This window comes from Pristis pectinata, chromosome 28 (assembly GCF_009764475.1).
Source record: "Pristis pectinata isolate sPriPec2 chromosome 28, sPriPec2.1.pri, whole genome shotgun sequence".
Classification (NCBI taxonomy): domain Eukaryota; kingdom Metazoa; phylum Chordata; class Chondrichthyes; order Rhinopristiformes; family Pristidae; genus Pristis; species Pristis pectinata.
The window spans coordinates 4,623,625-4,645,297 of record NC_067432.1 but is presented as its reverse complement, the minus strand read 5'-3'; the positions used below and the strand labels follow the sequence as shown (position 1 = coordinate 4,645,297).

Below are 21,673 nucleotides of genomic sequence, written 5' to 3'. Positions count from 1 at the left end.
AAAAGTATTCATGCAGCAGCATGGTGCAAAATCAAAGGTTGTATGGACTGCCACCTTTTGGAAAATGGTGGTGGTCACAGCACTTGCTTGATTGTTAGAATGCTTCAAGCTACAAAGCTCCTCGGTTACCTTTTCAAAGCTATGGCCCACCTCTTCAGCATTACTTAGTATTTGACCTAATTTGCCAGAAATACAAATGTGGATCCAAAGTTTTTCATTCTGATGTAAACCCAAGCTGTGTATAACTTTGTGTGGAAATGCACTTAAAGTAGAATTTTGCCATGAGCAAGAATAGATTTTGAGGGTTCTTTCATTTTAACGGTTAGCATTAGTGCTTTTTTTTACTGCTTTGTCTTAAGTTTGTCCGACTGTGGCTCTGGTCAGATTCTCTGCTAACTTATGGATGTTGTTGATAAATGTGCTCTATTTCTTTCCCTCAACTAAATGTAGGTCCATATTGGCTCACTTTTTCTATTTAATTTTTTTTGCAAACATTTGCATCTGTTGAATATCTGTGCAGTTGCAGCACACTCCCTACTCAATATTTCTACCACATCTACTTGATAGACTAAGAATTCAAAATTTCATTGTTGACCATCTCGGTATTAAGCTTGAAGATTATTCTTGGATAATTTTGTTGTTCATCTTGCACATCCTTGAAGTGTTAAGGGTTTTACCAGAAGGTATGATTAGAAAGTAGTTCGTAGTGACTATCATAAATGCAGTTAAAGGACCTTAAATAATAATTTTCTGACTCCTCCTTGCAGGGAATATTAATCAATCGCTGATGACTCTAAGAACTTGTATTGAAGTGCTAAGAGAAAACCAAATGTATGGAACAAATAAGGTAATGCTTGATGCTAACTGAAGTGACCATTTAGATTTTGACCAAACAAAAATGCACAAATTAGAACAATTTAGTGCTGTATTGGGAAAATCGTGAAATCTGACAAAGGGTCTTCGACCTGAAATGTTAACTCTGCTTCTCTTCCGATAGATGCAGTTCTGAGCCTCTGAGTATTTCCAGCATTTTATTTATTTTAGTACTGCAGCATATTCAAGATATTTTGAGATAAACTTGGAGTGTTTTATGTTTGGGGTTTTGCATAAGTTGAATATAAATTGTGTTTTTAAAATTGTAGACTTTTTTTTTAAAAAGGTATTCTGACTATCTGACTTGTTTTTTTTTCCCCAGATGGTTCCATACAGAGATTCAAAGCTCACACACCTCTTCAAAAACTACTTTGATGGTGAGGGTAAAGTTCGGATGATTGTGTGTGTCAATCCCAAAGCAGATGATTATGAGGAAACTCTGGTGAGTGCTATACTTTGTGGGGGGGGGATAAAAAAGGGTGGGGGGTGGGGGAGGGCAGGGGGCAAACTTTGGTGCCCATCTCATGAAGCTAGATATAACATTGGTGCTACATTCAGCTCCTTTACAGTCCCAGTTGCTTTATTTAGCAAGTTGTAATGTCTGAAACATTTACTTAGAACTTTTGACAAAAAATGGTTTGAATTTAAATATTTTTGTAGTATTTTCTGCCATGTCTGGTAGATGAAAATCTTGGTGACATTTTAAATTTGCATTGAATGTTGTAATTTAAATTATTTTGTGCACAGCTGGTCATGAGGTTTGCTGAAATGACTCAAGAAGTGGAAGTAGCCAGACCCGTAGATAAACCTATCTGTGGCCTCACTCCAGGGCGCAGATACAGAAACCAGGCTTTCAAAGAAGAATTGACAAGAAAATTAGAACTGAGAGGAGGCCCCATTGATGGAGGTATTGTGCTGTGAAGAGAATAATTCTTGCTCTTTTAGATTGTATGTTTTTTTTCTACAAAACATTCAATCTTTTTCAAACTGGTACAAATCAAACTTGTTATTTTACTTGGGGTGGGGGCGGGGGGGAGTGGGAGCAATACTGACCTCTATTTAAAATGGACCACATCTTTTGAATTGAGTTGTCTATTGTACCCAAATTGAAAATAGATTCTTTACGTAGCATTTGCTGTTTCTGGTTAAGTTTTCAGACTGTTGCTAACTGTAAGATCACTAGCCTGTCATCCTAATCCCAAGCAAGGGCAAGTTCTTGAATGAACTGTAGAGTCCAAATTTTTGCACATTTTTCCTGAATTCTCTTTTTTTAAAAAAAAAATTCCTTCGTTCCAACCCTGCCTCAGTACTGAAACAGTTTTTCGTAGGATCTTATCAGTAATTTACAGACCATCCCCAGGTCGAGAATGTCAAACTTATGGACACTCCTTCATGTGGATGAGCTTCCATAATATTAATAAATCCAAGAGTCTGACATGCGTACATATGTTTATTCCTACAAACAGCAGAACTACTTTCATCTTTGTCTTTCCACTTTTAGCCGTTGTTCTGATCAGTTTTGTGTGTTTTTGATGCCATTCATTACAATACTGTGCAGGTATAGTTGCCATGTCGTGATTTTTGTGTATTTTCTGACTAATGGACAAATTTAGTTTATGGATGTCTGTAAAGACAAAACCCATTCTCTACGCTCTTAACTTGGCAAGTGCCTACAATGCATCTCTTAGCTGTTTAGTGCACCCCAGCGATGCCCATTTCCCACTTGCTTGTTGCTCCTTGGCAACATCCTTCAGAAATACTGTCAGTTTCCAACGGTATTGGCTGACAATCCTGGCCATGTAAGTTTTGTTATTGTTAAAGATGCATGTTTATAATGCATTTTATTTTTACAGTACTGCTAAAACTTTGAAGATGCAGTAGGAAAGGAAGGATCCTTTTGCAATTGCTAAAACATTCCAGTGGTTTTAAAAACAAAATTAAGGATTTTGCAAATAAGATAACTTCACTGAAAGCTCTTGCTGCCTTCTTTTCAACAGACCCAAAATTTACAGAATTTATTCTACAAAGCTTTGCACCATTGCCTTCGGTTGAGCTAATGGATGCCAATGATGAGTATACATTGCCACGACTTATAGAGTGTTTGGAACAACGGCAAAGAGCACGCCACCTGGCGACTGAGGAGGTGAAGAAAATTGGTATGTAATGAACAAAGTACATAAGAAATAAAGGTGTGAGGCATTTTGGACCTTTTGTGCTTTCTCTGTTATTCAATAAGATTATGATTAACCTTCCACCTCTGTCACCTTTCTTCTATTTGCTCCTTTCTCCATTCACCCATGTTCTTGGATTCCCTTAATATCCAAACACCTAATGATATCTGTCTTGAATATACAGAGTATCTGCAGCCCTTGAGCAGAGAACTCCAAAGATTTGCTGATCCATTGGGCTCAACCTTTAATTTTGACACTGCAACCCGTACAGGGTAATAAATTTCTCTTCACTTACCCTGTAAGGACCTGAAGCCCAGCCCCCTGTTCTCCAGTGTTGGGACCAGTGCCCTGTGAATTAAAATACATTTCTCCCACATAATCTTTGAGCCACAAATTAAAATCTCTGATCTTATTTACCCTTTGCCAATTTGTATGTTGAGAGTGCAGCAGAACACTGACCAAGTGCCAAGTAGAGCTTTGCATGTCAGGATTTTGTTTGAATAATGTTTCCTGGAGCACCTGTGAGATCTACTACTTGGGAGCTGGCATTTAACAACAGCAGATTACAGTCAATAGCCCATGGGAATAGACCCCAGCTGTCAGTTGAGTAGGTATGGGTAGTTGTTAATAGAGGGGCAACGCTGGCTTGATGCTTCCCTGTTGGAGCCTGGAGGAGGATTCTCTTTGACCTGCAAGGAGACCTGAAATTAAATTTGTTGAACTTGACCTCCTTTTGGTCCATGAACTCCCTGTCTGCTTTGGCCTGATGGGGACGCAGTCCTTGTTCTCTGCTTGAGTCTTCAACTATAATAGCTCCAAATGATACCAAAAATACTCTTTTTTTTATTTTAATTGCCTCTTTCCTGCAATGTCATCTTCATTTGCTTGAAAGGCAGTGCTGAGGTTGAGAACTGGGTGGAAGACCAGCTGAAAGACTATCAAAGGGCTTAAGCATCAGCAGCATAAAGTTTTGGGCAATGATGAGATAGATGGTAGGGGCCTCTCTCCCCTTTGTACTTACTAAATTGAATAACCAAATGATTAATCCAATAACTAAACACACAATACGAATATGGTTTCAATTTTGTAAGTTTTTTGGATTGAATAAGTTTATCTTATCAAGTCCTATTCTATTCAATTTTTTCTTTCAACCATCTAGAATTGATTTAGCTTTTTCTTTACGGAAAATGAAGGGAATAACATGTTTTCGTGATCTATTTGTTGATAACTGTTTCTTGTCTTTTGAACAGATGTCTAATAAATTCAATTTGCCTAGATCGCATTTTTTAGATATTTACAGATTAGAAACTTTTTAAATGTTACTTTACCTACTTTTCCAATACCACATCAAATTGAAATTGCAGAAAAAATTTTAGGTTTTAACCCTTATCAGAAGGGCTTGATAGCAGTAATTTATGATCTGATTATGAAAATACATCTAGGGGTATCTGATAAAATTAAGAATGAATGGAAAAGAGAACTTCAGATACTTTTACCTATAGAGACATGGAAGAAAATTCTCCAATTAGTTAATACCTCATCAGTGTGTACTAGGCACTCTTTGATACGGTTTAAGGTGGTTCATAGGACCCATATGTCTAAGGATGTTGGCTCATTTTTATAACGATATAAATCCTATCTGTGATAGATGTAATTTTGAGGTGGCTTCCCTGATGCACGTTTTGGTTCTGCCCGCTTTTGGAAAAATATTAGAAAGACATTTTTGATATTATTTCAGTGGTATTAAGTATTGATTTACAACCTCATCCTATAATTGAAATTTTTGGGTTACCAATGATGGATTCTGGCCATTTATCTGCCTCAGCTTGTCGTATGATTGCATTTGTTACATTGATAGCCAGGAGATCCATTCTATTTAAATGGAAAGATCCTAAACCACCACCTACGTTCCAATGGTTTTCCCAAACTATAACATGTTTAAACTTAGGAAAAAATTAGGAGTGGTACTGTTGATCCTTCAGTTAAATTTGAAGAAACTTGGAGCCCATTTATCCAGCATTTTCGTATGATGTAAGTTGACCTTTTCTGAATCCTTTTCAATAACTTTCTATTTGAATATAGAGGAGCAGAGTTAATGACATAATAATGCTTTTAACTGAAGAAATACGACAGCCCAGCTTTTGTTTAGTTCTTGGTTAGTTTTTGTATATTATTACTTTGTTTTGTTACTGTTTTTTTTTATTTTTGGGATTTTGTTTCATATAATTTTCTTTTTAAATCTTTCATGTTTAATTCCCAAGAGATTGGGAGGTCCAGGATATATACATTTTTGTGTCTGTATATGGTAACTTATTGTAATCCCGATCTCTTTGTATCGTGTGTATAATTACTATTATGTTTATTAATTTGAAATTTAATAAAAAGATTGAAAAAGAAAGATGGATGAGAACATATAAAAGCAGAGCTTCAGGTGGTGCTTCGCTTGTCCTTCCTGTCCTTGTCTGCTCGGTTGCTCTTGTGTATGGACTCTGATTTACTTTGTCATATAGGCACAAAGGTTATTTATTTTGGTTCTTTTGTTGATCAGTGAACACTATCAGAGGGATGCTTCAAGACTGGGACAGCAATTTCTCTGTAAAGGAAAACTACATACAAGATCAGCAAGAGAAGCTGCTGGAAAAAGATCGGATTATAAGTGGGCAGAAGTCAGAGACTGAGCGGCTGGAGAAGAAAATCAAAACTTTGGAATACAAGGTGACTCTGCCTCTTTCTGTGAATCTCAGTGCACAGATATGTTTCAAGCATTATTAAATACTATAGGCACAAGAGACTGCAGGTGCTGGAATCTGGAGCAATACAAAAGGTGCTGGAGGAACTCAGCAGGTCAGGCAGCATTTATGGAGGGAAATGGACAGTTGACGTTTCAGGTTGAGACTCTTCATCTGGACTGGAGTGTGGACCCTTCACCTGGACAGGATCTGGACCCAGTCAAGATGAAGGGTCTCAACCTGAGACGTCAACTGTCCATTCATAGATGCTGCGTAACTTGCTGAGTCCCTCCAGCACCTTTTGTATTGTTAAATATTGTCTTGACTTTATTGGGAAACAAATGACAAATTTTAAATTTTGTCCCTAGATTGACATATTGCAAAAAACAGCAAATATCTATGAAGAAGACAAGCGGACTTTACAACATGAATTGGATGAGAGAGACCAAAAACTGCACAGAGAACTATCGGACAAACGGCGCTTGGAGCAGAGGATGCAAGGAGTGGTGACTGATACAAAGATGAAATGGGAGAAAGAATGCGTGAGTGGACGGTTCTGGATTCCAGATGTCAAGAATGATGTGGTTATGGCTTAATTCTTAAACTTGTTTAAATTTTCAGTCATGTGTTAAGTACAGCTCTTTGTGGGTGTGTATCTTTTATGAATGCTGCCAGACAAAGGAGTTCCAGAATAATCCAGTGAAGAAAATGCTGTTTAGAACAAGGTTTTGTGGGCTGTGTAGCCAGTGCTTAGTTGTTAGTCAGGAGGATTTCTGTAAGTAAACAATCACAATATATTGTCTACAGTTTGTAGACTAATCTTTTTTCTCCCTTTTTTTTCCTTCACATGTGGGGAAAATAAAATTATTTGACAGGAACGTCGAGTACAAGCCAAGCAACTCGAGATGCAAAACAAGCTTTGGGTAAAAGATGAGAAACTTAAACAGCTGAAAGCAATTGTTGCTGAGACCAGAATGGAAAGGCCCGAGAAACCAGAAAGGACACCGAGGGAAAGGGACCAGAAAGTACAAGTACGCTCAGCATCCCCACCTCCAGTTCCTGTATGTACCATTGAGATCCTGCTTAACAATTTTACACAGCACTTTAAATCTGTTTGCTTTTGGGGAAATATAATCTGTGTAAACTTGATAAATTTTATACTTTGGTTAGATATTGGTGTGTCAGTTCCAAAACAAAATCAACGTGATTGTAGAAATCTTCAGGTGAAGTGTAATCGTAACTAGCTTTGTCAAAACGCCATTTTGCTTTGCCTTCCAGGTTCTTTGAAAATTAGTTCAAATCATATAAACCTTTTTCTATTGAGGCAAAACTGATTTTAAAATGAGGTGTTGTTATCTTACATGGTGTCATATGGTGCTGTAGAGTTAATGCAATAGCTCTTTTCCATTGATTGGAATGGGATTGGGGCTGCTTTCTAAAAATGGACCCTTTTGCACAGTATTCTACTCTGTTCAATCACAATTATTTTTGCCTATTAACAAATTTAATGTGACTTCTCATGGTGTGCCTTTTTAACTCGCTATAACTAGAGTTTTGATTCCTGGAAATCTGTACACTTCCTAAAACCGATTATTTGGGTTTAGAGATTTATTTGTTTTTCCCCATGGAGATCCATCCAAGTTGACTTTTTTCTCCCCCTTCAACCGTTAAGATTCCCCTCTTTCAAAGTTAGAATCTTTTTTGAAAGTCACATTTTCCCAAAGATTAACGCTCAAATTATTTTTTTTAATTAGTAAAGAGTAGAATAGGAATGTAACTAACCATATATTGCTTGAGTAGGCTAGAACTATCCTATGTACCATACGAACTTTTGGATGTTGTAATCAAATGTGGAGGGTTCTCAATGGACAGACAAGATAGATTAAGTAACTTTGATTATAGCCTATCCTGTAATCTGAGATTGTTTTACTTGTTACTTGGGCTTAGACTACTAAAATATGCACTTGTGATTTGGAGTAAAAATTATTGAATGTCATTGACAATTAATTATTTGCTTTAATGTCCTTAACTTGCCCCAAGGAGTCAATTATTATGTTCATAACATCCATAATACAGATTACATGCTTATCTGCAATATTTACTTAGTAGTTTCTAATGATCTTGCATAAATTTATATTAGTGAAATTTTCCACTTAAGGGAATAGAGATCTAAGTTTTAAAGCTGTTCTTAAATGTTGCAATAATTACAAACTATGTCTACTCCACAGCTCCTTGTTAGCTGTATTTGTGCATGTCAGCAACACTCCACCCCTACTTTACTGTGGAAGTAGACTGCCTGAGATCTCTAGGGGTGAATGATTTCGTTAGGAGGATTGTACTCTTATTACACAGAAAAATGTCATTCCAGAGAAATTGAATTATAATCTAGGAAAGTAAACTAGTAAGGTAAATCGTGCAATTTTAGCAAAGCTGTCTGTCGTACCTGTAGATGGTAGCACATGAGGATTAATTCTTTATTCACGTGCAAAATTCCTAACCTGGTGTTGTACTTACAAAACCAGTATATTGTGGCAAAGTTTTTTTTTGGTTTCTAAATTGTGGCAAGGAACTCCAGGGCTCCTGGAGTATACACTGGTGGCCTCCAGTTAAGTTAAAGGTTTGGCACTAATGCCTTTCTGGATCAAATAACCTGACACCTGTATTTGTGAACCCCCTGTGAGGAATAGTATTTAGAGGCATCTGAGAGTGATTGATGCTATTTAAGTGGGGAAAAAACCCAAAAAGAATTGGTGTTTTTGTTTTGGTGGAAAATGATTGAAGAAAAGTAGCGAAGTATTACTGTTATCTTAACTCTTGCAGCTTTATCCCACTTTTAATGCAAAGTATTTTTTTTTATTGGTTTAAATATTGCATGTTCTTTCTAACTTTTCATCCTATTTCCATAGTTTTCTGGTAACACTGCACCACCCCTACCTATTACACAGTGCTACCCAGCATCTAGGTCACAGCTACATAGGCGTTCTAATTCCTGCAGCAGCATCTCTGTGGCCTCTTGCGTCTTGGAATGGGAGCAGAAGACTCCAGAATGGAAAACAGATGGTAACACACCATCTAAGAATAAGCGTAGACTGCCGGATTCCCTGCAAGTTAGGGACTCCAATTTCCAAGGGAGATGGCAGGGAGCGAACAAGCCGAGCGGCTGCAAAACCAGCACCTATAGAAGAGAGATCGCAGTAGACCGAGATGCACTCTGGAGGGTTAGTGAAGCAAATTATTAAGGGAGAGAAAAGCTGTGTGTGTAGATTGAGACAGGTTTTTTTTTAAAAAAGAAACTTATTTTTAGCAGGTGCTTGCTCTTATTTCCCACCACACATTGATAATACTCATCTTATCACAGTTATCATAACACTCTAGGCAAACTAATGGATGATTTGGTAAGATTTGTCTGTTTGTATTAGAAATGTGTGTATTTAAGTTCTCTATAAATTTATAAACTCATTTATAATGGACAGTATTTTTCATGGACAAAAGCCAGTTAACTTCAATACTAGCCAATACCATTTGCAGAATCCATATTGATTCTTTTAGCTTGCCACTCATGTGGTTTCTTGCTGGAAAGTTGTGCGTGCTTGCTTGCTTGCTATTGTTGGTTGAGGGGTTTCAGTCTTAAAAATAGGTAATTGGGTACATTAATTTACAGATTAATGGGTAAATTAATTGGTGTTGTGGATAGTGTGGAAGATTGCCAAAGGGTACAATGGGATATAGATCAGTTGCAGATATGGATGAGGAAATGGCAGATGGAGTTTAATGTAGCTGTGTGAGGTGGTGTACTTTGGGAGATCAAATGTAAAGGGGCAGTATACGATTAATGGCAGGACCCCTAAGTGATGTACAGAGGGATCTTGGTGTCCAAGTCCATAGGTCCTAGGAAGCGGCTGCACAGGTTGATAAGGTGGTAAAGATGGATATACCATGCTTGTCATTGAGCTGAGGCACTGTTCAAGAGTTAGGAAGTTGTGTTGTAGCTGATATAAAATTCTAATTAGACTACATTTGGAGTATTGCATCCAATTCTGGTCACCCCATTATAGGAAGGATGTGGAGGCTTTGGAGAGGGTGTAGAAGAGGTTTACCAGGATGCCACTTGGATTAGAGGGCATGTGATTATAAGGAGAGGCTGGACAAATTTGGATTGTTTCTCTAGAGTGGCGGAAGCTGTGGGGAGACCTGATAGAAGTTTGAGAGGCAAAAATGGGGTAGACAGCCAGTATCCTTTTCCCAGGGGTGAAATGTTTAATACTAGAGGGCATGCATTTAAGGTGAAAGGGGGCAAGTTCAAAAGAGATCTGTGGAGCAAGTATCTTCTTTTAGTGGTTGGTGCTTGGAATGTGCTGTCGGGTGACAAATATGATAGAGGTGTTTAAGAGGCTCTTGCGCATATGAATGTGCAGAGAATGGAGGGATATGTGCTGACAGAAAGGATTAGTATAATTAGACGTTTAATTAGTTCAGCACAACATCGTGGACTGAAGAGCTTGTTTGTGTGCTCTCTACTCTTCTGTTCTATGTGAAAGTGTTGAAAGCTAGGGTACACATCAGATAAACACAGTTGGAAGTTTTTCATTCCTAAACTATGTAGCTACTTAATGCAGTCCAATTTTCTTGTCACTTCTACAATTTTAAGTAGTCAAGTCTAGGTCAATTAGGGTGGCACAGTGATGCAGATGGTCAAGTTGCTGCCCCGCAGCTCTAGTGACCTGGGTCTAATTCTGGCTCCTGACGCTGTCCGTATGGAGTTTCTGCGTTCTCCCTGTGACTGTGTGCACTTCTCCCAAATCTCAAAAGCGTGCTGGTTAATGGGTTAATGATCCCTGTAGGTTGCCCTGAGTGTGTAGGTGAGTGGTAGAATCTGGGGGAAGTTGATAGGAACGTGGGGGAGAAGAAAATGGGTGCTTGATGGTCAGTGTGGACTCTAGCCAAAGGGTCTGTTTCCATGCTACATGGCTCTAGATTAACTAAAGACAATTTCTTTATTTTTATTTATATTTTTGTCATAATTTTTAAATAAAAACATGACAAATATTTGTATAAAATTTTTTTAAAATGTCATAATCACAAAAATAAGCATAATATCATATGACATTTTATATTTGTCATTAATATGACAAGCCTCGTGTGCACTGATAATTGTAAAACTAACATTTTACAGGAGAATCTTCATTATGTTTTGCAATATCCATGAAAGCTGAATGTGTTTTTAATGAATATTGTAAACTAATGAGTTGACTGTAAATTAAATATTTGGAATGTCAAAAACCTTAGTCCCTAGCCCTTTTAAGGGCAATTAATCCAATTTTAGGAAGAGCCCAATTTCAAACTTGATTTGAAAGGGTGAGTCTGCACTGCATCCATTTTAGATTTTAAAAATGGCAATCTTTTTATTTTCCTGACAACTTCAGTTGTTACCAACACTTGGTGACCAGCATGCCCTCATTAATGTAACTTCATGTGGACCTATAGAAAGTAAATGAGCACAGTTTGGGGGCAATCCTCCTCCCTTTATAGCTTGTATAAAGGAAGTTGGTCGTGATTGTATTAAGTTGATCATCCCAGCTGCAGGAGTTCCCCCGAGCAGGATCCTAGGCACAAACATCTGCTACATCAAGCTCCTTCCATCCTTTAGAAGTAGGGATGCTTGCTGATGATTCTATTGGAAACTCCTATGAAAATAAACCAGTCCATGTTTGCATGCAGCCAGACCTAGATCATATTTAGGCATTGACTGATAAGTGGCAAGGTAACATACTGGTCTATTCCCCACCCTTTATCTCTGGGTCTCATGCCATCAACGCTCTGGGGTTCACCATTAATTGGTAACTTGTCACCACAGTATTTATGTGGCTGGGGTAGTTAAGAGCAGGTCAGAAGCTCAATGTACAGCCTTCCCTCAATTTACAAAAGGGATAATTCCTGGAAACACTTGATTCAGCAAAATCTTCTATAAATCTTGATGGCCTGGCAAAGTTCATTGTGGGTGTTTTGGTACAATATCTTCCTAAGGTTGGAGAGTGGCACGCTATTTATTATAGTGAAAAGTAAATTTATAAATCCAAGATAATACCATTAACCCTTCAGGGTATTATAATGGACGTTTGTAAACTGTAGCTAACTTGTACTGCAGTTAATGACTAACTTCCTGCTGTTCTAAGTCTTTCCACCATCTACAAGTTGGGAGTATGATAGGAAACTCATTTGGCTAGATGAGTGCAGTTCCAACAACATCTGAGCTCAATGCTGTTTCAGGACAAAATCCACTGCCCTAAACATTTATTCCCTCAACCAACAGCAATGGTGGCAAAATTATGTACCATATACAAAATACACTGCTACTCTGAAACCACCACTCAAACTTCTTCCCAGCATCCAACCTCCCTCCTCAAAGAAAGGTGAAGGCAGCAGGCTCATAGGAATATCACCACTTGCATGTTCCACCTCCCACCACAGCCCCCCCCCCCCCCCCCCCAAGTTGCACATCATCCTAATTTGAAAGCATAATGCTGTTCCTTCATCGTTGCTGGGTCTAAATCCTGGAACTTGCTCCCCGTAGCACTGTGGAGGAACTTGAACCATACAGATTGCAGCAGTTCACCATTGCCTTCATGAGCAGTTAGGGATGGAAAATGCCAGCTTCCTGAGAAATGATTTTTTTTTTAAATTTACATTCTTTGCCTCTCAAACTTGCATGCATCTGGGCCCTTGGTAGCCTTTGAACTGCATTTTCACTGCACCCATGGCACTTGGGCAAGCTGCCATTGACATTGTTTCCTCATGGATCTTTACTTCCTAGTTCTCAGCAGCGTTCTGTGAGCTAAAGTTAAAAATAGCAGCATAGGTACTACAGAAGTGTGTTTTAATGCAGTATTTAAGGGAAAAGTGCATTTTCCTTAAGGAAAGGGATCTGTCAATTTACTATTTGTGTTAGAATATTGTGGTAAAAAGCTCTTGAGGGATGAATGCAGTTTATAGGATCAGTGCCTGCTTAACTTGCAGCCAGGAATGGTAAGTTAGCAAGTTTGGAATGAGTTTCATTGTGGGTAAAGCGCTAAGTGTTTCAGAGAGAATGTCTGTGCATTTTTGGTGCAAACTGTAGGCAACATGCTGCTGCTCTTTTCGTACTTGTGTTTTCTGTTGCAGCTTTAATTGCCATAATTATCAGATTCACAGTTGTACTTCACCTGTACAACTGAATGAATGCTCCAAGGCGTACTAAATTCAAGGCCACAGCAGTCTAATTGGTTGCTGTGCTTGAATTGAAAGTGCCTTAAAGTTTGCGTTTTTAGCAAATGCTATAAAGATACCTGATGCAATACAAGTTGCACTGAGCTGATACTTGCATCATCTGTAAACAAATGTGCACCTATGAAGTCTATTTGCATCAGTTCTAAGTGGATTCTAGCTTCTGCTGCAGATGTGCAGAAAATATTTTGCTGCTTTGCCATTTTGAATACCCACACATTTTAAGATGCTTTAAAATAGTCTAATTGTTCACATCCTTGTGGTATTGCAGAGGTATTCTCTTTGCACTAGTGGATATTTCATGGGAGTGAACTTCAGTATTGGGCAATTCTGGGCACTTTTGGGCCAGTTAGTGTGGTTGCCCCTGATCACTAGTGTTGTGATTGGTACACTGTTAATGGAAGGATGAATTCCAGATGCTTCCATCCCCAGGGAAGGGTAATGAGGCTATTCCAGAAAGTTTTTTTTAAATAACTCATCCAGTTATTCCTGGAAGTTGAAGGCTTTATCAGATGGCATGTGTGATTTTCTTCCCCCCCCCACAGCAATGTATTGAATCAAGTTAATTTCCTAATTTTAAAAGCCATCTACCTAATGGTGTGACAAGAAGCTTATTTAGGCATGTAATTGGTTATGTACAATGCGTGCCTTCGCCCACACTGCCCATTGCCAACAGAGCACTCTGTCCGAATGGCGATCCTGATCTCCTGGTTGCATGCCACTTCCTTCCCGTCTCATGCTGACCTGTCAGTCCTCTGCCTTCAGAGAAGCACTTCATATTATGCCTGGATAGTCTACAACCCAAGGCACAAACATTTGAATTTTCCAATTTCAGATAACCTCCACTCTATGATCCTTTCTAGCTCCTTCTGGTTTCATTCTCCTCCCCCACCTGGTCCCATCTGCCTATCGCCCACACACTATACCTGCTAGGTTTCCTATCTGCCATCATCCCTCCCTTATCTTGTTCTACTTATCCCCTTCCTTATCAGATTCCAGCATCTGCAACCTCTTGTCTCCACATCACCTTCCAGCCTCTGTCCCTACTTCCTTCCTCCCTCCCCTCCCTCACATTGTTCCATCTGCCTCCTTTTTTCACTCCTTGTCTGTCACCCACCAGCCACTGTCCAACTCCAGACCTCTCCCTCTCCCACCTGGCTCCACCTGTCCATCATCTCCTCTCATTCCACCAATAACCCGCCAGCCCTTGCTTTGCCCTCACTTTCTCCTTTTTATATTGACTATCTCCCCTCTGCACTCTCGGCCCTTCCTTGCTTGAAAATGAGTAAAAGGCATCAGATGAGAACAGGCCTAGACACTGTTGTAATCTACCGTGATGACTGTCAAATATTCCACCAAGAGCCTACACCTTTAAATTGGAAGGAAGAGTTAATCAATAAAGAAAATATTGGGCTGTATTTGTAATCCTTCCTGCATTAGTGTGGATTATGTGCTTTTTTTTTCCCCAGAGCAGAAATACCTAGTGATTTGATGCAGTTCTCAGTGTGATACTTAAGATGTGTGGATATATAACTTTGTATTTGTAGGCTTCAGCTTTTAAATGTTGCTGATTTAAAAGTCAGTTACTTGTATATCTTTTCAAAAAGAATGGCAAAGTCACTGGCTAATGCATATGTTATTGACATTGATGTATTTAACTGGTAAGTTGTCATTTTATAAAAGATCTCACATGGACAAAACTAAGCCAGTGATCAAATGGGCCAAATACTGCAGCATTTGTGCTGAGACACACTTATGAATATATATTTAGTGTTCTGAATAATGTTGACAGCCAATTACTTATTTGAGTAGTAAATAGATTACAATTAAATAAACATGTATATTAATATGTAAAGCAATAGAACAGTTGTACTTTTGAATGACTGATCATAATCACCTGTTGAATTTCTACGAATCTTCTTGGTTGTCTTCTACTGCATGTTTATGGACTTTTAATATGGTGAATGCTAGGAAGAAAAATCCTTGCCTGCTTTTTTCTTTTTTTTTGTGTGTGAAAGCAAATACTTGCAGTCAAGATTTAACAGAAATGAAATCTGGCAATTTAATGTGAAGAGCATGATTCCTGGCATTTACTGGTAACTCAATCTGCTTTAAATTTGCTCTTTAAATGTTATGCACATCTCCAAATTATTAGAGTAATATTTTTTATAAAATGTACTGCTTTTGGCCCAGATGTATTTGGGGATATAAAGTTGGGTAAGAGATACTTTGTGCGTGCACTAAATGTCTTAAGGTCATCTAGTATTGTTCCTCTCCTGACAACTACTTTTTCATGTGATTGCATGTGCTTGAGAGTCCGGCTCTGCTTTTGGTGTATGGTGGCTTGCTCTGCATAACTGCTAAGGGTCGTTTTCCTAACCTGCAGTTGACTATTAATGTAACCAGCTTGAAAATCTAGATTAATCAAAAAAAAATTGATTTGGGGTATATTCTAAATTCAGTAACTTAATGTTGACATTTTACTGTGTATTTTGCAGTTTGCAAATGAAATTGAAAACAATGGTTAAAACCTTCTAATCTGTTCCCATGCATCTAAGAAATGCTGGATCCTGCCAGATTTGTTTTCTAGCAAGGCCATAGTTTTTAAATCAAAGTGCAGAATTTTGTTCTTCCCATTCAAGACCAGTGTAATTTGGGAGAAAAGACCTGTTGCTGATCTAAGCTGTTTTCCTTTTGAATTATTTTTGCTCAATCAAATCTGTTCTGTAAGGGTTCCTCTAATTGGGAATCTCTGATCACAATTTCTGTTGATTACTGTTTCAATCTGCTTAGAATGCACCACCTGTTCGCCTACGCCACAGACGGTCACGCTCAGCGGGTGGGGAACGATGGGTAGACCATAAGCCAGTTGGTAGCATCGACATAGACACTGTCCTCCAGCCACACATTCCCAATGCCATCACAGTGGCAGTGCCAAATGAAAAAGCTCTGGCTAAGTGTGACAAGTACATTTTGACACATCAGGAGCTTGCATCAGATGGGGAGATTGAAACCAAGCTCATCAAGGTAATGACCTATATAACACAGAAACCAACCAATAGAAGTAAATATATTGATTGCTACTTAACCAAACCATGTATCTATAATCTTTCTAGTTTTTGCTTCAAACAAGTTTGTAGGTTAAAGTGATAATGGTATTTATGTTAATATTGGCAGTTATTTTGGATTCATTTTTCTTAAACTATAAAGCATGCCTTTTTCAAAGCATTTTTTTATGGTAAATGGAATTTGCCTTGATAGTGTTCATTTCAGAATTTCTTGTTTCTAGGGAGAAGTATTCAAGACCAGGGGTGGTGGCCAATCAGTCCAGTTCACAGATGTTGAGAAGCTGAAGCAGGAGTCCCCTGCTGGTACAAGGTGTGTATTGTGGGGAGACTACATTATCAGTCTGCAGAAACGTTTTGTTTTTAACTTTGAGCTATCAGCATGAGTTTGCGTACAAGATTTGGATGTGAACAGGATGGTGTAAATCCATTCTGTTGTCAGTAGTATGTCTTATTAAAATAACTTCAGCAGTTGGGGGTGGGCAATAAATACCAGCAGTCCACAGGTCATATGAATAATGGGAATGGTTAATGCTGCCTTTACTATTTCAATGAATAAATGTGTAACTTGAATCAGTGCAGAGTAATATGCATATGTAAGGTATTCATCCACTGCATATCTGAAAGAAAACTAACGTGGTATTTTAAACATTTAAAGCCCCTTTCATTACTTTTTCTTTAAAATGCAGTGAAAATAGCAAGTATCTCATTTGTTAATATTTTTGTCTTAATGTTTCTAACTCCTTTATTAGGAAACGTAGGTCTTCTCCGTCAGCTCCTCCTCCAGAGGATACGACAGAATCTGAATGGACAGATGTGGAAACAAGGGTAAATGCTGTATTTTCGACACGAGATTAAATCAAGTGGAGCAGAGCTTCTTGAATGTTTGTTACTTTTTATTTTGTCAGATTCCAGGCAATGCCATTATGAAAAAGACCACTAACACTGCTTGATGTTGTTTTTCTAGTGTTCTGTTGCTGTAGAAATGAAGGCAGGCAGCAGCCTTGGACCTGGATATCAGCATCATGCTCAACCAAAGTACGTCTCCTAATCAGCTTTACCTTTTTTAAAGTGAATTTTATTAATGTTATCTTGACATAAAATATTCAGTGGTCTGTAGTCCAAATTGTTTAAGTGGCTGCTGAAATGCAATTCTGGTTTGAAATGATCAATAAAGTATCACATTGAGTTTAGTTATTGTCCCTCTGGCTGTCTGCAGAATGGCCCTTGTGCTTGGCTGTAGACCTCATACCTCTGTGCAAGGAATGGTCCATGTGCCATTCCTTCCATTGCATTTTTCAGTGGCCAAAGCCTGCTAAGGCAAGGGTGAGTATTCAGCCACTGAGGCCAAGTTGGTAGAGTGAACTGGGAAGAAAGGCTACCCACACATGTGCAGAAACCTCATTCACTTTGTAATAGCGAGCAGCTTTTTAATATTTATCCTTTCCTCTTTTTAGGCGCAGAAAGCCATAAATGCCAAGTGTAAAATTCATTCTGTGGAAGACTACCTGAAGCAATATTGGAAAGTTAACACTGCAGGATAGATGCTATGCAAAATTTGGGTGCTTGTGATGCCAACAATGCTGTAAAACATTTTGAATTCGAGCTGTAGTAATTTTGCTGACGTGTATATTAAATAGTTGCGTGTCCCTTCATTGTATCTTTTCAAATTATGCATTTTATTGTATGTGGGTCTTTTCCTCACTTACATGAGGATACAATTTTATACCTCTCCCATGTCAAATAATCATGATCTTTTGTTTTGAAATGTTTCAACAATTGATCAATATCAGTGAAAATGTGCATTTTGAGATTGGATATATTTACAAAAGAACATACTAGGAAATTCAGCTTTGAAGCAGCATCATCCTATTGTGACACTTTGCCTCTTTTTAAAAGAAATAGGATAATGCTTGCCATGTATAGTTTAGGAAAAGTCCACATTAATCACCCATATCCCTGGATAAATCCTGGTATCTCATGTTTTGAGCTGCTGCTATTCAGTTGAGATGATGCACTTTAGAACGATTCCCTTTTTGTATAAATGCACATCAGCATCAAGGCAACATCTTTCTGTACTGTTGTACCATAAGCTTTTCCTAAGACTAATAATTTTGTTAGAATTTATATTGTAACGAGTTGAACTATAGATTTTTGTTATAACATCTTTTTATCTGAAGTGGCACTTTTGTAAGTGTACTTTCTACCATCCAAAATATAAATGGTAAATTCATTTTTCATTAAAATTGTTCCTGGCGTAACAACATGTAGAATTTTCTGAAATTATTTCTCAGACAGAAAAGAGAACCTCAGCTGTTAACCTGTGTTCGAACATTTATTTTGAAGGGAAATGCAGAATTTTTTTTTTTGTTGTCTTGTGCAGCTTTTCATCCTTCCTGGCCTTTGCATGTATTGTACTGATGTAAAAGAAAATTTAATTACCTGCAGATTGTTGCTATAATGCCTTTCCACAGGGGTGCTAGTGGAACGCATCAGATCAGAATTTTAGTTGTATGTAACTCCGTTCATAACTGACCAGCAGTGTTAAATCTGCCTTTAATATTGCAATAGTTGATTTTTATCTGTTGTAAGCTTAAAATATGCTGGGGTGTTTTTGACAATTGCCAGATTCCTTTGTTTAATTTTACAGATGTTTTCATTATTCCTCCCTTTTCCCACTGCAGGTATAATACCTGCCACTTCTTGCCAAGCTTCCTGAATTTCATCTTTCTTGTATCCAAAGGAACAGTACTTCACTGTTATCATTGTGTCATGAACAAAGGCATAGGAATATCTTGCCCAACAATTGATGTTTGAATCCTGCTGCCATTGTCTGGAGCATACACAAGCCCTGTGTGTGGAAGAAGCGTACGATCTCCCAAACTGTCCAGGCCCACTTGCTCCATCAAGTATCTCATACCCACCTTTGGTAGAGTCTGTGATCCCATCTTGGAAACCTCAGAACTTCAATGGAAACTAGTCATCCTTGATCCTGAGAGATGGTGAGAAGGTGTTACCTTCCCTATGTGTAAAGATGTGGCATATAGATGAGGTGGATGGTAAGTCTTTTCCCCAGGGTAGGGGAGTCCAAAACCAGGGGGGCATAGATTTACAGTAAGAGGAGAAAAATTTTAAAGCGATCTGAGGGACAGCTTTTTCACGCAGAGGGTGGTATGTGGAACGAGCTGCCAGAGAAAGTGGTTGAGGCAGGTACAATAGTAACGTTTAAGAAGCACTTGGGTAGGTACATGGAGGGGCAGGGCTTGGAGGGATATGGGCTGAATACAGGAAATTGGGACTAGCTGGGGGGGTAGTATGTCAGTATGGACTGGTTGGGCTGAAGGGCCTATATCCATGCTGTGTTGCTCTGACTCTATGACTCGGTCCAATGTGAAACAGCTGGCTGCATATAGTGACAATGGGACAGATCTTTTGCTGCAAAGATTGCTTTCTGTCAGCCCATGCCATGCTGTTTGTGCCCTGGCACAGTTTTCCCCAGGGAGTGTGGTCTCCAACACATTTTCCAGAATGCACTGCAGGAGCTGAGTTGGTGCAAGCAACCAGCTTCTCAATGGTGTTAACCAACATTTAATAACATTTCAGAACAAACACGTTTTAGATTTATAAAGCTCAAAAGCACACCCATATTGCTATAAACCAATTTAAAATTGTCTTTATTGAAAGTTGGTTTCTTGCACTTTGCTTGGGAGCTGATATCTCCTATTCATGTGAAAGGGGACTGCTGTTCTTCCACCAGTTTTGAGAGCTGGGAAATCTCTGGTAGATCGTGCTGCCCATTGGATTTCACGAGGACTCCACTGGTTCAACACATACAGCAGCGTGGAAGATGCCACTCTTGGAAAGATGCTGGAAATGGGCAAGAGTTACTCTGGCACAGGGCAGAATTTCTGCCCCAGTCATGTGGACAGGTACTCGGGCGATATCTGGTGACTGTATTACTGTAAATGAAAGTGATTTTATTAGGTCTATATTTAACTATCATCCACTTCCTGTATTCTTCCAGGGAAATCACTCTCTTATCATGTGGTGTTTCTGTTTGTCATTTGAATACTTTGGTTTACGATAAACTCGGTCAAGCCTTGTCCCCACTTCCAACTCATTGACAGGGTGTTGTCAATAAGTACTCCAGGCACACAATGGTTAATGGAGAATGTGTCTCATTTGTAAATGTACTTCAGCACCTATCTGGGAGGGGTGAAGCTGGAAGCAGAGTCACCACATTGCTGAAAATCCGACTTTGAGTTTTGGCAAAGGTTCTTTGACCTGAAATGTTATTGTTTCTCTTTCCATAGTTGCTCCTGACCTGCTGAGTATCTCTCAGTATTTTGTGTTTATTTCAGAGTTGTAGCATCTGCAGTTACTTTTTTTTTGAGTGGAGAGATGGCCAGGGAGTATAATTGTTATAGGAGTCATTGTGGGCAAGAACCAGCCTTCAACCTAGTTGCATGGAATTATTATTGATCTCTTATTGATAATTGCAAGCAATGATCACATTTGAAATCATAAGATGCACCTGTACAAATACAGCTGCTCTGTTAGAGCAGCAACTACAATGTTTACACAGACTGGGAGCACTTGACACAAGTGGTCCTGGAAACTGACTGCAATATTAATACAGACCATGATGGGTTCTTCAAGATATACGTGCTCATAGATGTATTTGATCAGTATTGGGTGGAGCAAATGTGGCAAGACAAATATGGCTTTCTGGGATACTTGGCTAAATGTGCAGGGAGCATAATGGACCAGGTCAAGACGAGGAAACCAATTCCTTAAGCCTCTTCAAAACTCTAAGCTATAACTCACTGATCCCAGGAAGAGGGACAATGGATGACTGGACTGTAATGGGTGTGAAGTGTACTAGGTGGCTGAAAACAGCCATTCGTAGGAAATGGACAAGATGTGAATGGATCAGGCATTTGGGCCACTTCATTTTTGTGTTGTATATCTGGTACCATTGAAGCACAAGTACAAAGACCATCTGTCTGAAACTTTTATACATGGGGCCATTGGAGGCTAGCTAGTCATCTACCTCGCCAAGCAAGGTCATGGTCACAATAAACTGTCAGTTACCTTTTTCAGGTATTGAATTTTAAGCCATCGTTAGGTTATAATGTATTTGAATTTTTGGGGATATTTTTCTACCTGATCTCCTGAGTAGATGCTTACACTGAAATTGATTAAAGGCTTCTTGTATCTATAGCTCTGATCGCTGAGTGCCTCTTCAACCCCAACTAGATTAGCTTGTTAGTCTTGAGATCTGAAGTTGACATTGGAGACAATTTTCTTGATCAGTAGAAATAAAGCAACTCGTCTACAATGGTTTTGAGATTCCTTGTGGGGGGTGTTTGCATTCATTGACCCACCCATGAAAGGAAGTGTTAGAGTGATTCCTGCAAGTAGAATAATGTGAGGACACTAACCAAACTTGCCTTTCCATAGCACCTTTCATGACTTCCCAAATTTTATTTTTTTGTAACCGGAGTATCTTAATCCTGAAACTGTTTAGGAATATGCAGCAGCTGATCTGTGAATGGCAAGCTCCCATGAATAG

At 38.8% G+C, this 21,673-nt stretch overlaps 1 protein-coding gene across 7 annotated transcripts in view; it reads left to right on the top strand.

Moving 5' to 3' along the window:
* Positions 1-18,726, top strand: part of kif23 (kinesin family member 23) — a 40,858-nt gene extending 22,132 nt beyond the window's left edge. Inside the window, exons 11-23 of one of the 7 annotated variants that reach the window (XM_052040403.1) lie at positions 768-847; positions 1,196-1,315; positions 1,621-1,780; positions 2,871-3,029; positions 5,593-5,759; positions 6,142-6,315; positions 6,649-6,834; positions 8,680-8,991; positions 15,827-16,060; positions 16,323-16,411; positions 16,851-16,926; positions 17,066-17,136; positions 17,556-18,357. In XM_052040403.1, the coding sequence (XP_051896363.1) occupies positions 768-847; positions 1,196-1,315; positions 1,621-1,780; positions 2,871-3,029; positions 5,593-5,759; positions 6,142-6,315; positions 6,649-6,834; positions 8,680-8,991; positions 15,827-16,060; positions 16,323-16,411; positions 16,851-16,926; positions 17,066-17,136; positions 17,556-17,571 (1,844 nt within the window). In that variant the 3' untranslated portion in view covers positions 17,572-18,357. Of the gene's footprint in view, positions 1-767; positions 848-1,195; positions 1,316-1,620; positions 1,781-2,870; positions 3,030-5,592; positions 5,760-6,141; positions 6,316-6,648; positions 6,835-8,679; positions 8,992-15,826; positions 16,061-16,322; positions 16,412-16,850; positions 16,927-17,065; positions 17,137-17,555 lie in introns of all 7 variants that reach the window. The other 6 variants (XM_052040402.1, XM_052040401.1, XM_052040406.1 and 3 more) reach the window with 6 other exon arrangements.
* Positions 18,727-21,673: the final 2,947 nt, after the last annotated feature.